Source organism: Anguilla rostrata, chromosome 19 (assembly GCF_018555375.3).
Source record: "Anguilla rostrata isolate EN2019 chromosome 19, ASM1855537v3, whole genome shotgun sequence".
NCBI lineage: Eukaryota > Metazoa > Chordata > Actinopteri > Anguilliformes > Anguillidae > Anguilla > Anguilla rostrata.
The window spans coordinates 10,329,639-10,342,485 of record NC_057951.1 but is presented as its reverse complement, the minus strand read 5'-3'; the positions used below and the strand labels follow the sequence as shown (position 1 = coordinate 10,342,485).

Sequence of the window (12,847 nt, the reverse complement as noted above, 5' to 3'; positions counted from 1 at the left end):
TTAATGACTCCTGTACGTCCCGTGCTGGTCTCGCACCTGCAGCTGTGCCTCGACCCCCCCCCCCCACACACACACACACACCCACCCCCACAACCTCCCCTTCACCCCAGCCCCTCCTTAACATCCGTGGGTTACTGGGCACCAGGTTGCTTGTCTGGTAGGGCTTGCACCTGCCCTAGGGCTTGTTTTGAATATTTTCAAATGCAGCGTGTCATTATACTGTGCCATATTTTAATGGCAAAAAAGCTTTCAGTTGATTGGCAGCAGATCATTATTACGAGTTAAACTTGTTCATAGAACAGCCATGGCAGAGTACGTGTGTACAGCTTCCCCCTGTATGAAAATGATGGTGAGCCGCATTTCTGTAGTGCCCTGTGTCTCGAGTCTCAAAGACTGTTACAGTGGAAGAGAGGGAACAACCTCACAACCAATGCACAGTGCCAGTATTGAAAAGGCGGAAGGGTCTGTCTGTTCCGGGTACAATGAGTACCCACAAAGGGTACTGAAGCCCTCCAGCAGTGGCGTTGAGTGAGGCCACTGCAGCCAGAATGCCCTGTTTGTGATGTCACAATGGGATCTCGCGATCTGTGATGTGGCACACAGGTCACACAATCTGTGATGTCACAAAGGGGTTGCACGATCTGTGATGTGGCACACAGGTCACACAATCTGTGATGTCACGCACAGAGCACACGGGCAGTGAGTTTCAGTGTTCCCTGTGTCAGCACCCTGCCTATTCTGGTTTGTAGGGAGTGTCCCCTTCAAGTTCAGCGTATAGCCCCCCTCCCCAGTAGAAACGGCTTCTGTGTGTCAGTCAGCACATCTGGGAGCGGTTAGGAACGGTTTTGCATGCCCACGGGAGGTGCATCACGAGGACCGGGAGCATGACTGGCTCTAACCGCACGCTGTGTGGAGTTATGCGCCTGCCCCGCACATGAACCCCTGTCAGGCTGCCGAGGTGCGTTCAGACCTCTTTAGTCCCGAAGATTTGTGGCTTTTTTTTCGCCGACGTATTGCGTTACGCTGGGGATTACGGGCCACAGATGGCTCCGGCTCGGCCAGTGATGTACTGTTTTTGTTTTATTTTAGTCTTATTTTATTGATCAGCAGTATTTGCTCTCTGTGTCTGAGCGGTGTTTGTGTGCGCTGTTCGTTCCGTGAGCGTTAGCGAAGCGGCCCGCTGCAGTAGCTTTTATAGCGCTGGGGCGATAAGAAATGCAGTTCAGATATATGTCCGTTTGTGTGTTTTTTTCTGCCAGCTGTGTAGGATTGCAGTTCTGCTCTCCTTAATTTGCGCGTGTTATTCTGGTATCTGTGCTGCAAAGCCCTGGGGGACCGGCGGAGTGCCTGGTGATTTAGAGCGCACGTCTGCCATATCTGGAAAGACCACATGCCTGCTTTCCATGGAGGGAAATATACTGTACTCGGAGCGTTCCGATGAAAGCACTCGGCGCATTAATACCCTTCCTACACACCAGGGACCCCTGCTGGTTTCCCTCCAGAACTACGGTGTGTTGTTGTTGCACGCTCCTGTAAACATGGATATCTTAATGAACAGGAACGGCAGGGAATTGTTTATGTGCATCTGTGGGTTTGCATCTATACTTATCTCTCTATGTGTGTGTGTGTGTGTGTGTGTGTGAATTCTATTATTACGATGTACACAAAAGCCAAGGCTTGTGCAGCACTTGAATGGACCGTGCATGTGTGCGTGCGACACAGATGGACACGGTTGTCAAGGTTACAGTCGGCGGGTTTGTGACATCACAGTCCTCTCCCCGGGCCTGCGTGTGGCAGCAGGAATAGGACGTCCGCAGCTGATGGCTGTGCTAAATGACAGAGGGGCTGGGCTGGGCTGTGCTGAAACCGGAGCCCTGCTCCACAGAGGCTCTGTCCTTCACATGCACGCGCCCGCGGCTCTCTCTTCACGTGTCCGGTCCGTGTTTAACACCTGTGTTCGGCACACGGGGCCCCTGGGAAAGAGGCGGGGGTGCTGGAGGGGGCCGGGGAGCTGTGAGTGAGGTGCGTTGGCTAGGGGCTTTTTTGGATTTGATTTTCAGTAGTCCTCGGGGTGTCCTGGTAAAGCCCTTGTTGTCTCTTTATTCACTTAATGCTGAAGGGATGTGGCATAAGATTTTAACCTGCTCCTCACCTGAAGAGGATGCATCACAATGGGTCTAATTTACCTTTTAACGAACACTAAACTAATAACAGAACCAATGAATGGTGCAAAACAAAGACCACGACCAATCATTGGTCATGTTATTGGTTTTGTGTGTGCTAAAGCTTTTGGTAAATCAGGCCCAGTGTCCTTAATCACAGTCACAATGGGATTCACAAGCAAAACCTAACAAATACACTCTGTGCCACGGTCTTCCCATTTAAGAGCTTGTAAAACCTTCCTCTTAAGAACTGGCAGTGACCTGGTAATGAACTGGCAATGGCCCAGCCCTTTAAGAGCTGATGATGGCCATCCCCTTTAAGAGCTGGTTACAGTATTCCATTTAATAACTGCCAATGACCTTCCCTTGTGTAATAGGTACTAATAGGCGCTGGTAACGGCTGTTGCTTTGTGCTTGGGCTAGCTGTAGGGTATGTTTTGCAGAGCTCCTGCAAAATGGTGCGTGTGTGTGTGTGTGTGTGTGTGTGTGTGACTGCGCTAATTGTATTTATAGATAGATGAGTGGTGTGTGAAAGAGGCCCAGAGAGGGGTGGTGGGAGTGTGAGATGGGGGGGGGGGAGTGGAGGAGGCTGTGTGGTTCAAGGCTCTTGTGATCTGGGTGTGACTGCAGCTCTGTGCTCCTGTGACTGGAGAAACAGGCAGAGAGAGGGGTGGTTAGAGGGACACGCTGCACCGCAGTACTCGCCATGCTGAAGTTTTGCTCTGCCCAGAACTCGAGGTGTGCAGGCGTGAGTCTGGCAAGCGTCCGTCTCCCTCCCAGTGGCCTCTATCTCTCTCTTTCTCTCTCTGCATCTCTCTCTCTCTCTGTATCTCTCTCTCTCTCTCACTCTCTCTCACACTCTATCTCTCTATCTCTACTTATACTGAGCACTCAATTCAGTCCTTCTGTGCATCTGTTTGTAATTCTTCTGCCTTTTCATTTTTTGGACGAGTTTCAGGATTCCCACGAAGCTGAACAAAGCTCCAATCTCATCTGGAACGTCAGCGGGAATTCCATGTGTCAGTTGCGGATGGTGTGGCTTTTCACTTTTGTTCTCGGTTCCGAGCGTGTTGATTGGCTCCTTAGAAATTTAGTATGGCAGCAGTGTTGGGCAGCAGTTAGGGAAGTGGACTTTTACCAAGGCTGTACTGTTTTATTTATTCTCTCTCTCTCTCTCTCTCTTTCCTCCAGTCACAATGAGCAGAAGGTGACCTGCAAGCACCCTGTCTCAGGTTTACCCTCCCAAGACACCTGCATCTTCATCCTCAACGAACAGTAAGTCATCCTTCAGCGTGCGCGTGTGGGGTAGTGCGGTGCTCTGTGCATCGCAAGCACCTTTGAACGATTCCTGCACCAACCATGTGTGTCCCCGCACATCTGTGCTTGCAATGGACTGTGATGCTTAAAGGTAATCAGCTTAATCCCTGTCATAATATTTATCGTTGGGTAAGGAGTCGCACGTGCAGAGTGTTTGAAATGTTTTCACAGATGTAGGGTTGTACAGCCCCTGTGTAGGAGGCTCATAATTAGCGTGTGTGTGAATTATGCACAGACTGTTGCTACCTGACATGGTCTGGTTATGCTTGTACTTGTTCCTGAGCAATAACGAATGAAACTGCATTTAATCCTGTAGTGCAATCTGGTTAAATGTCCAGTTTTAGATGTGTCAGATGGATTTGTTCAAAAACCTTTTTTGAGTTTGTTACAGCACGTTGAAGCTGTTTCATACACAATGCACAACAGTACACACCACACAGAGAATGCAAACGCACCAAGCACAAATGTATTTGTTATGGTGTATTTTTGCAGTGCAATTTGCTCGGAAATTGTGGCTCTCTAGTTGATTGGAGGCCCTTGTTTGCTCCCCCTGATATTCCAGGAATAATTTATTAGCTAACAGAGCGAAGATATAACGACGATCTTCAACAGCTGCTGAATCTCGACGCTGGAGCGGCCCACCTTTGTGCCAAAACATACCGTTGCCTTTAAAATAACATTTTCACCACTGCAAAGAAAATAATACCGTCTTCTTCCTTAATTAGATCATCTGTTTTTGATGTGAAGGGAATTGATGAATAATGGCCTTATTATCGTGTGTGTGTGTTACCGGATCCTGCCTTGCATAGTTTTGGCCTCCTCCCATTTCCGTAGCACTGCTGGAGGCTGTGGAATATTACACAGTGACTCACGTTCATAATCGCATTCACATAATGTAAAAAAATAAATAAATAAAAACATAAGAATCTTTTTTGGTAATGGAATGTTTATGTGGAGCGATCGTCTCTGCGGTGCGCGGTTCTTATGTAATAGCGGGTAAACTCTCCTGGGGGCCGGCGGCGCTGCTTCAGAAGGTGACGTTGTGCTGCGTGATCCTTCTTTGGGGGAAGACGGATGAGCCGAGGGGGTAATCCGTGCTTTTCGCTTAACGCTCCTTCGGGACACCCGCGGGGGCGACCGGTCGCGTGCGCGGGAGAGAAGACCCGGGCCCCCTCGACGGCTGGGGCTCACACCGGGGAGGATTTTTTTATTGAGGATGGAAGCTCATCATTTCTGTTTCTCGCTGACAGAGATCAAGTACGTAGAAAGTGCCGGACAACACCATTTGAAACAATGTTTGGTAATATGTTGAGAAGATGTGCTTCCGATTCTTAATCGGTATTCTCATGCCTGAAACAAATGTATAGTTCACTAGTGTCTTCGTTTTTTGCTTTTAATAATTGCTCTTAATTTTAAATGAATTCTCATTTTCACCTTCTTATTTAGCAGTTTTAGTGTTTGTGATGTATTGCTTACGAGCAGAAGCGTGTGGTTGGGGGTGAGATCAGTCTGAGGTGTTGTAGCTGTGAGCCGCTGCGGTGACAGACTTTGTGATCGCGGGCAGGTGCGGTTAGAGGTGTGGTTGTGGTCAGATGCATTGTGGGCATTTCATGCAGACATATCTGCTCAGCGTGTGGTGAGGCCCAACAGCAGTTTAATAAACAGTGCAGTGTGATGTGAGAATCCTACAGTTTAAGGCCACACCCATGGGGGGGGGGGGCTGTTTTTTTTAAGATGGAGTGAGGAGGAGACCTGGGGTCAAAGGTTATTTTCACTGTAAATGCCAGCACAATTTGAGAACACCGCATGTCCCTGAGAACATTTGCAGGACAGTGGAATGAGTCACAGTGGAAAGTGAATTGAACTGATGTCTTTTTGTGGACTGTCAGATACCCCAGTGATATCAGACAGTGGACATTCGTGCATGGCAGCTTGGCTGAGCTTTGTTGACTGCTTATCCCTGAGCATCCATCATCTATAGAGCAGTGTCCATCCCTGTCTGGCATCTATAGCAATAGTGTCCAATAGTGTCAATTTGTGTCCGGTATCTATCCAATAGTGTCCATCCGTGTCTGGGGGGGGGGGGGGGGCTAAACCTCATAGACATCACCGACTGCTGCGCACTCACTCACAATGTTCATGACCCAATGTTCTGCCTGGAACTCGAGATAAGATCAACTCACAGGGTAAAGGGGATCCAAGACAGTGAATACCGCTCCACTACAGGAGAGAAAATAAACACACTTTACAGCTGGCATAACACACTGTGGCCAGATGCAGCACACACATCAGATGCTCAGAGCTGCGGTGTTACTGACAGGGAAACGTCAGTGTGCCCAGCAGTAGGGTCATTAATCCACAGCAGTGCGTTAATTAAACTTTGCTTGTCAGTTCTGCACTGAGCACTCTCGCATTCAAAACACATTTTTTTTAAATCTTTTTTTATCTCACATTGTTGATGAAAATCAGTACTGAACTCCTAATAATTTAGGGCTGCTTCTGCCCCTGCTCCCAGCCAGGGTGTCCAGACGGTTGTGTAAAACAAGTATGAGAGCCCAGTTCGGTGTTTACACGGTGTGTCTGAAGGACACACGCGCTTAATTCATTTGTCCTTTCGTAATGACAGAGGAGGTCCCGTCTGTAATTAGATTTTCCATTCAATATTCGCCCATGTTGTAGTACACCCTGTGTCAATGTGCTTGTAACGAGCACTATGCCAAATTAAAGCCGAGTTGATTAAAGAATAACCACGGCTAAGGCTGGCTGAGGTCTTTCTAATCTAATGATAACAAGCTTCTCATGCATCCTTGCAGCTTATCTCGAAGAGGATTAATCTGTCGGTTGCCAAGGGAGCTTCCCTCCCTGCCTTTCAAGGCCCTGGGGGTGCAGTCACATGACCACGGTCCCTGCCTGTGGTCACATGACCTCAGCCTCCAGGCTGTGTGGAATCAAAGACTGTAGGAAAAATGTGGACCGAGTCACTGTGATGTCACTCGGTTGACTTTCCATGGGCTTGTTAGAAGCGATTTGAACCTGTTGGAAGTGTTCAGGTTTTCGTCCCACTGTGTTGCACAAATTGGAATCAGAGACTGCAGTAGGGAAAAGGGGGACCCTTATATGGTCATGAAGCTCGGTCAGGTCTGAGTCATCCATTGATTTGTCCACAGAATATTAAAATATTGTCCAAATGATGCAGTGACACATGGGGTCACTGAGGACGAAAAACACCTATTCCGACTACAAGTTCTTGTGGGGAGAAAAATGATTGACTTTGTATTTTGACCTTATCAGTGCCATTAACTTACATTGAACCGGATGGCTGAAAGATTGGCTATTCTGGAGCCAATCGCACCAGACTAGGAAGCCAGCTTCAAAAGCCAAGCCTGTTTTTTGGCCGCCTGTCCGAAATACGAGTAGGCTCCATGTTTCCATGGCTCTCGTTCTCAGTCCAGTTTGATTAAACATCGTCCTTGGCTGTCTAACGCTGGCTTCCTACAACCCAGGCGGTGTTATTACTGCAAACAAGCAGACCCTACCAGCTGAGCTCAGCTCCAGCACCTCACAGTGTGCACTTGTGGGTCGGATCAGAAATAAACTTTTTAATTGATTTCCAAGGATTTGTTCTGTTGGCAGTTCGTCAAGTGTTAGGAAGAGGAAAGGAAGAGAGAGAGAGAGAGATAGGAAATTCTTTTTTTTCAGTTGAAGAAGGCGTGATTCACACTCTCCATGGAGAGATCCCTTGTGAGGACTCGTTTTTCTCTCCTTTCCCTGGAGACACAATGATGAAATTAGTTTGGAAATTGGAGAAATCTCCGGAAACCCTCCTCAGTGGCACCTCTGCGTGGTCTCCATGCCTCGGTGCCAGGCGGGCAGCCAGAACTCAGAACTCAGTCTGATTGGCTGGATTCATGAACAATTTAAATCCAAAGGAACACACCGTGTGTAAAAAAAATGTAAATGTGGGGCTGCCGTCCAAGTGCTTGGCTGCACAATACTAGTGTTCATTTTGGGCCATCCTAACCTTCGCTTGCTGTGGCCGACCTTTGACCCTCGCTTCCTGTGTCCTACAGGAAGCACCTGTATTTGTTGGCTGATATTTTACACCAGGTGTACAATGGCCCAATACGGTATCTGTTTGTCTGTCTGCCTGTCTGCCAGTCTGTCAGTCAGCCCCCTGTCTTGCATCAGAAAGCAGTGAGTATTCTGGCGACTGGCTGCAGGTGTTCTGGTGGGCAGGTGAGTTAGTGCGCAGTTCAACTGACCTGTAATTACGGTTGGGCGTTCCAAAAAAAGAAAAATTGCAGCTGAAAAGTTAAAGTAGTGCACTTTAAAAAAGGAAAATGTCACAGATCACGGGTTTTGTGTAAGCAGGTCGGGTGAGAGTGGCTCCTTCCTGAAGGGTGCAGATGGGGAAAATGGGACACCTTTCCAGGCACCTGTCCCGCCGCTGCGGGTGCATTCTGTTTTGCGCTCTGTGTGAGTTTTCGTTCGTCTCGTTCCCTCCAGGCCCGTCCCCAAAGCGCCGGCGAGCAGCAAGAAGGACCGCCCCATGAGCACCATGACCGACACCTCCAACTACACCAGCAGCTCCGACTACATCCCCCACCCGGGCAGCCCCCCGGGCCGCGTGAGTGCCCCCCACGCCCCCCTAAACCCCCCCTACATGCCCTCGCACCCCCCTAAACCCCCCCGCGCCCCCCTACACCCCCCCGTGCCCCCCTAAACCCCCCTGTGCCCCCCTACACCCCCCCATGGTCCCCTAAACCCCCCTGCGCCCCCTACACCCCCCCCGCACCCCCCTAAACCCCCCCGCGCCCCCCTACACCCCACGTGCCCCTAAACCCCCTGTGCCCCTGCCCCCCTAAACCCCGCTACACCCCTTCGCACCCCCCATGCCCCCTAAGCCCCCTGTGCCCCCCGCACCCCCCTAAACCCCCCCGTGCACCCCTACACTCACTGGAATATATTGGGATCGGTGAAGTGAAACAAATCGGCGACTCTGTGAACGTCGACTCATTCCCGTTTTCAATTCTCAGCCTTCAAGATCCTCGAAAAAAGTGCACAATTTCGGGAAGAGGTCCAACTCCATAAAGAGGAACCCCAACGCCCCCGTGGTCAGGAGTGGCTGGCTGTACAAGCAGGTGAACGCACACACGCACGCACACGCACGCGCACACACACACACACACACTATTCTCTGGGAGAGATACGCCCACGCACACACCATCCGCTGAGATTCAGACTACATCCTTTGAGAGAGAAACAAACACCATCAAAGGAGATATACAAGAGAGAGAAAGAGGGAGGGAGTGAGAGTGAGAGAGAGAGCGAGAGGGAGAGAGAGAGAGTGAGAGGTCATTCAGATTGACTGTGAGAGAGGTAACAAATGGTTTCAGGTCAAGTAATTAGTGGACAGTGGGAATCAGGAGTGGGGATTGTGTTAATAGTGTTAACTTAAATGTATGCACAGTTGCCAAATGGACGCGCGCGGGTTTGCCCTTTGCCAGCGCTGCTGCTCGACGCCACACTGAGATGAGCGTGCGTTGTGGGCGTCTCTCCCGTGAGAGTCTCTCTCCGCCGAGGCATTGTGGGAGATGAGTCACAGTCGTTAAGCGAGAATCCGTCGCGCTTTATCTTCACTGGCACACACCACCGTACGCAGAATCAGCTACGCTTTATCTTCCCTGGCAGACAGCGGCGTCCGCGCGGCCTGCGTTTCTCAGCGCGGGCGCCCGGGTTCGTTTTTTAGGAGGGTGCGGCTGGATGACGAATGGGACAGACGGGTTTATTTACTGCGCGGCCAGGTGTGGCCGCCTGACCTTCTGTACCGAGCCTGTCACACACATGTGCCCGTTTTACAGGGGCGGTAATGCGCTGTAGTCCGATACGCTCCTCCTGCTCACGGGGGCGGAGTCAGGCTCTGTGTGTCCGGTACGTAACGTCTGGTGGGTCATACAGTACATGGCCAAAAGTATGTGGACACCTGACATCCAACATCTCATCCAAAATTATGGGCATTAATTATGGAGTTTGTCCACCCTTTGTTGCTATAACAACTTCCACTCTTCTGGGAAGGCTTTATACTAGATGTTGGAGCATTGCTGCAGGGATTTGCTTCCATGCAGCCAAAAGCGCATTAGTGAGGTAGGGTACTGATAGGGCGATTAGGCGCCCTATTAGGGCTTGCGCTGGACTGCGGCCTGCTCGGGAAATGAGCGGCGCTCGAGATCGATGCGTGTGTGTGTGTGTGTGTGTGTGTGTGCGTGGCCTTGGCCCGCCGCTGCCAGCGCGGTCACCCTTCACGCCGCCTTCTCTCAGTCCGAGTGACAGATGAGGTGCGGCGCGGTCTTTCCTGGAGATGGACTGCGTGCCAGAGGTGTCCCATAATGCCCCCCTCCCACCCCCACGTTTTTTAACCCTGCGCTCGGAGCTCCATCGTCTCACCGTGCCAGAGAATAGCGTCACATTCAGCAACCTTTTTAAGTGAAAAGCAACCTTATTTTCGGAAAATTAAAAAAATCTAAACGAGGGTAGGTGATGTAAGTGGCAGTTTTGGCAGGAGGACAGCGCTGTGTGAGTGGTGGAAGAAGGATGCGGCGAGGGAAATAAAAAGGAGGATAGAGAAGAAGGGGGCTGGCCTTGGCCGTCAAAGGGGAGCTAGAGAGGCTGCGATTGGCCGATTTGGCTTTGTGATTGACGGCGTCTCTCCCCTCTCTCAGGACAGCACGGGGATGAAGCTTTGGAAGAAGAGGTGGTTTGTGCTCTCTGATATGTGCCTGTTCTATTACAGAGGTGAGTCCCCCCCGCAGCCCCCCCCCCCCCCCCCAGCGCTAGCTCATTGCAGTATAGCCCAATGAGAGCCTTAGCGCAATGCTGGGAATCCAAGGTCAGTGCATGCAGAGGCAGGAATAGCGTATGGGTTATTTAGAAAAAGGTCATAGGTCATCCGTTGGTCAGAGGTCAGGTTCATTACCCACCCTGTTGTTTTGCATTGTCTGCTGGCTGTTCCGGCTGATTGGCTTTTTTGGGTGCTGAGTGTCTGTTCTGGGCTGTTCCAGGTGCTGGTTGGCTGTTCCGGTAACTGAACTGCGCATCTAGGTGCTGATTGGCTGTACTGGGTGCTGAGTGGCTGTTCTGGGTGCTGATTGGCTGTACTGGGTGCTGAGTGGCTGTTCTGGGTGCTGAGTGGCTGTTCAGGGTGTTGAGTCGCTCTTCTGCATGTTGAGCGGCTGTTTCCTTATTCCCGCAGATGAAAAAGAAGAAGGTATCCTCGGAAGTATTCTCCTGCCAAGCTTTCATATCTCTATGCTTTCTGTGGAGGACCACATCAGTAAGAAGTATGCCTTTAAGGTCAGCACTTACCATTATTCTATTCAAATTGCCATTGTTAGTGCTGTCAATTAGCAGTTAGCTTAATGGAAGAACTCATTGCCACAATGAAAAACAGAGTCTGACACTAATGATCCTTCGTATGCACTCTAAGCTCTGTTAACAATTGTTTTCAGACCCAATGTATTGTCTTAGCTCATTCTTCTTCTTTTACCTTTCCCTCTCTCTCTCTCTCTGTTTCTCCACCCCCTCCCCCCCCCCCATGGCCTGGTTTCTGTCTTACGGGGCTGAGTGAGATGGATTTTCTCCGCATGCTTTTCAGAGATGAGCCACTGCCTCCACAAGGTAAGTTCAGCCATTCGTTGTGGGGACAGGTCCTCAATACGCACACACACACACACGCATACACACACATACACACACACACACGTACACACAGGTGCACTTTCTCTTCATAAGATACTCTTAATCTTTCCCCCTCTCTAAGTGAGTAATTAGGCTTTTAGCATAATTACCCTTTTGCTTCGTATTATCTTTTATTCAGTCTGTTTTTCTGTTCTCTCAGACATGGCTCTCAGTGCCTGGTTCTGCTCTGTTGTAGCCCAGTAGGTGTGTCTGTCCTTCCCCCGGCGTCTCGGGCCAGATGCGCTATATTAGTTTTTTTCACACATTTAAAGCGAATTTCACGCCGTTCCCTCGTTCGTTCCACGCGGGGCGCGCCGATCGAGCCTCAGCTCCGCGTGCGAATGCGCCTTCTGGCCTCGCCGGTGGCCGACCACGCCCCGAATAATCGCGAAACGATATTTTTTCCGGCGCGTTCTTTCCCCCTCTCCGGATCGCTCTCGCGTTTATTCGCGGCTCCTCAGGCGCGGGCGAACCGAGCTCGGCGTGTCGCTCGCGTGAGAAACGCGCGTCAGCCTTAACGCCGCGGCTGCGACACGCCGAGCTCGGTTCGCCCGCGCCTGAGGGCGAACCACTGCTAGAGTGTTCACAGACAGCGGCCCCGAGAAACAGAGCCTATGTTTCGGGCGCTACGACCCCGTGCGATTTTACACGAATATTTCCAACCCTGACTTTAAGCCGCCGACCGGAAAGAAATGCAGCCGGCTAACGCTTTCAATGTTCAATAGCTCCCAGACAATAGGGCCTAGGACCATCAAACCACTGCTAGAGTGTTCACAGACAGCGGCCCCGATAAGCAGAGCCTATGCGTCGGGCGCTACCACCCCGCGCGATTTTACACGAATATTTCCAACCCTGACTTTAAGCCGCCGACCGGAAAAAATGCAGCCGGCTAACGCTTTCAATGTTCAATAGCTCCCAGACAATAGGGCCTAGGACCATCAAACCACTGCTAGAGTGTTCACAGACAGCGGCCCCGAGAAGCAGAGCCTATGCTTCGGGCGCTACCACCCCGGGCGATTTTACACGAATATTTCCAACAGTGACTTTAAGCCGCAGACCGGAAAAAAATGCAGCCGGCTAACGCTTTCAAAGTTCAATAGCTCCCAGACAATAGTGCCTAGGACCATCAAACCACTGCTAGAGTGTTCACAGACAGCGGCCCCGAGAAGCAGAGCCTATGTTTCGGGCGCTACCACCCCGCGCGATTTTACACGAATATTTCCAACCCTGACTTTAAGCCGCCGACCGGAAAAAAATGCAGCCGGCTAACGCTTTCAATGTTCAATAGCTCCCAGACAATAGGGCCTAGCACCATCAAACCACTGCTAGAGTGTTCACAGACAGCGGCCCCGATAAGCAGAGCCTATGCTTCGGGCGCTACGATCCCGTGCGATTTTACACGAATATTTCAAACAGTGACTTTAAGCCGCCGATCGGAAAAAATGCAGCCGGCTAACGCTTTCAAAGTTCAATAGCTCCCAGACAATAGGGCCTAGGACCATCAAACCACTGCTAGAGTGTTCACAGACAGCGGCCCCGAGAAGCAGAGCCTATGTTTCGGGCGCTACCACCCGCGCGATTTTACACGAATATTTCCAACCCTGACTTTAAGCCACCGACCGAAAAAATGCAGC

At 50.7% G+C, this 12,847-nt stretch overlaps 1 protein-coding gene across 11 annotated transcripts in view; it reads left to right on the top strand.

The window, feature by feature from the left end:
• The window catches only part of LOC135246121 (pleckstrin homology domain-containing family A member 5-like), a 68,161-nt gene that overhangs the window by 28,153 nt on the left and 27,161 nt on the right, over positions 1–12,847 (top strand). For 5 of the 11 annotated variants that reach the window (XM_064319655.1, XM_064319657.1, XM_064319654.1 and 2 more), the window contains 5 exons: positions 3,354–3,437; positions 7,986–8,106; positions 8,516–8,620; positions 10,199–10,271; positions 10,729–10,829. In XM_064319655.1, coding sequence (XP_064175725.1) covers positions 3,354–3,437; positions 7,986–8,106; positions 8,516–8,620; positions 10,199–10,271; positions 10,729–10,829 — 484 coding nt within the window. Of the gene's footprint in view, positions 1–2,819; positions 2,911–3,353; positions 3,438–7,985; positions 8,107–8,515; positions 8,621–10,198; positions 10,272–10,728; positions 10,830–11,130; positions 11,154–12,847 lie in introns of those variants that run through there. The other 6 variants (XM_064319662.1, XM_064319663.1, XM_064319656.1 and 3 more) reach the window with 5 other exon arrangements.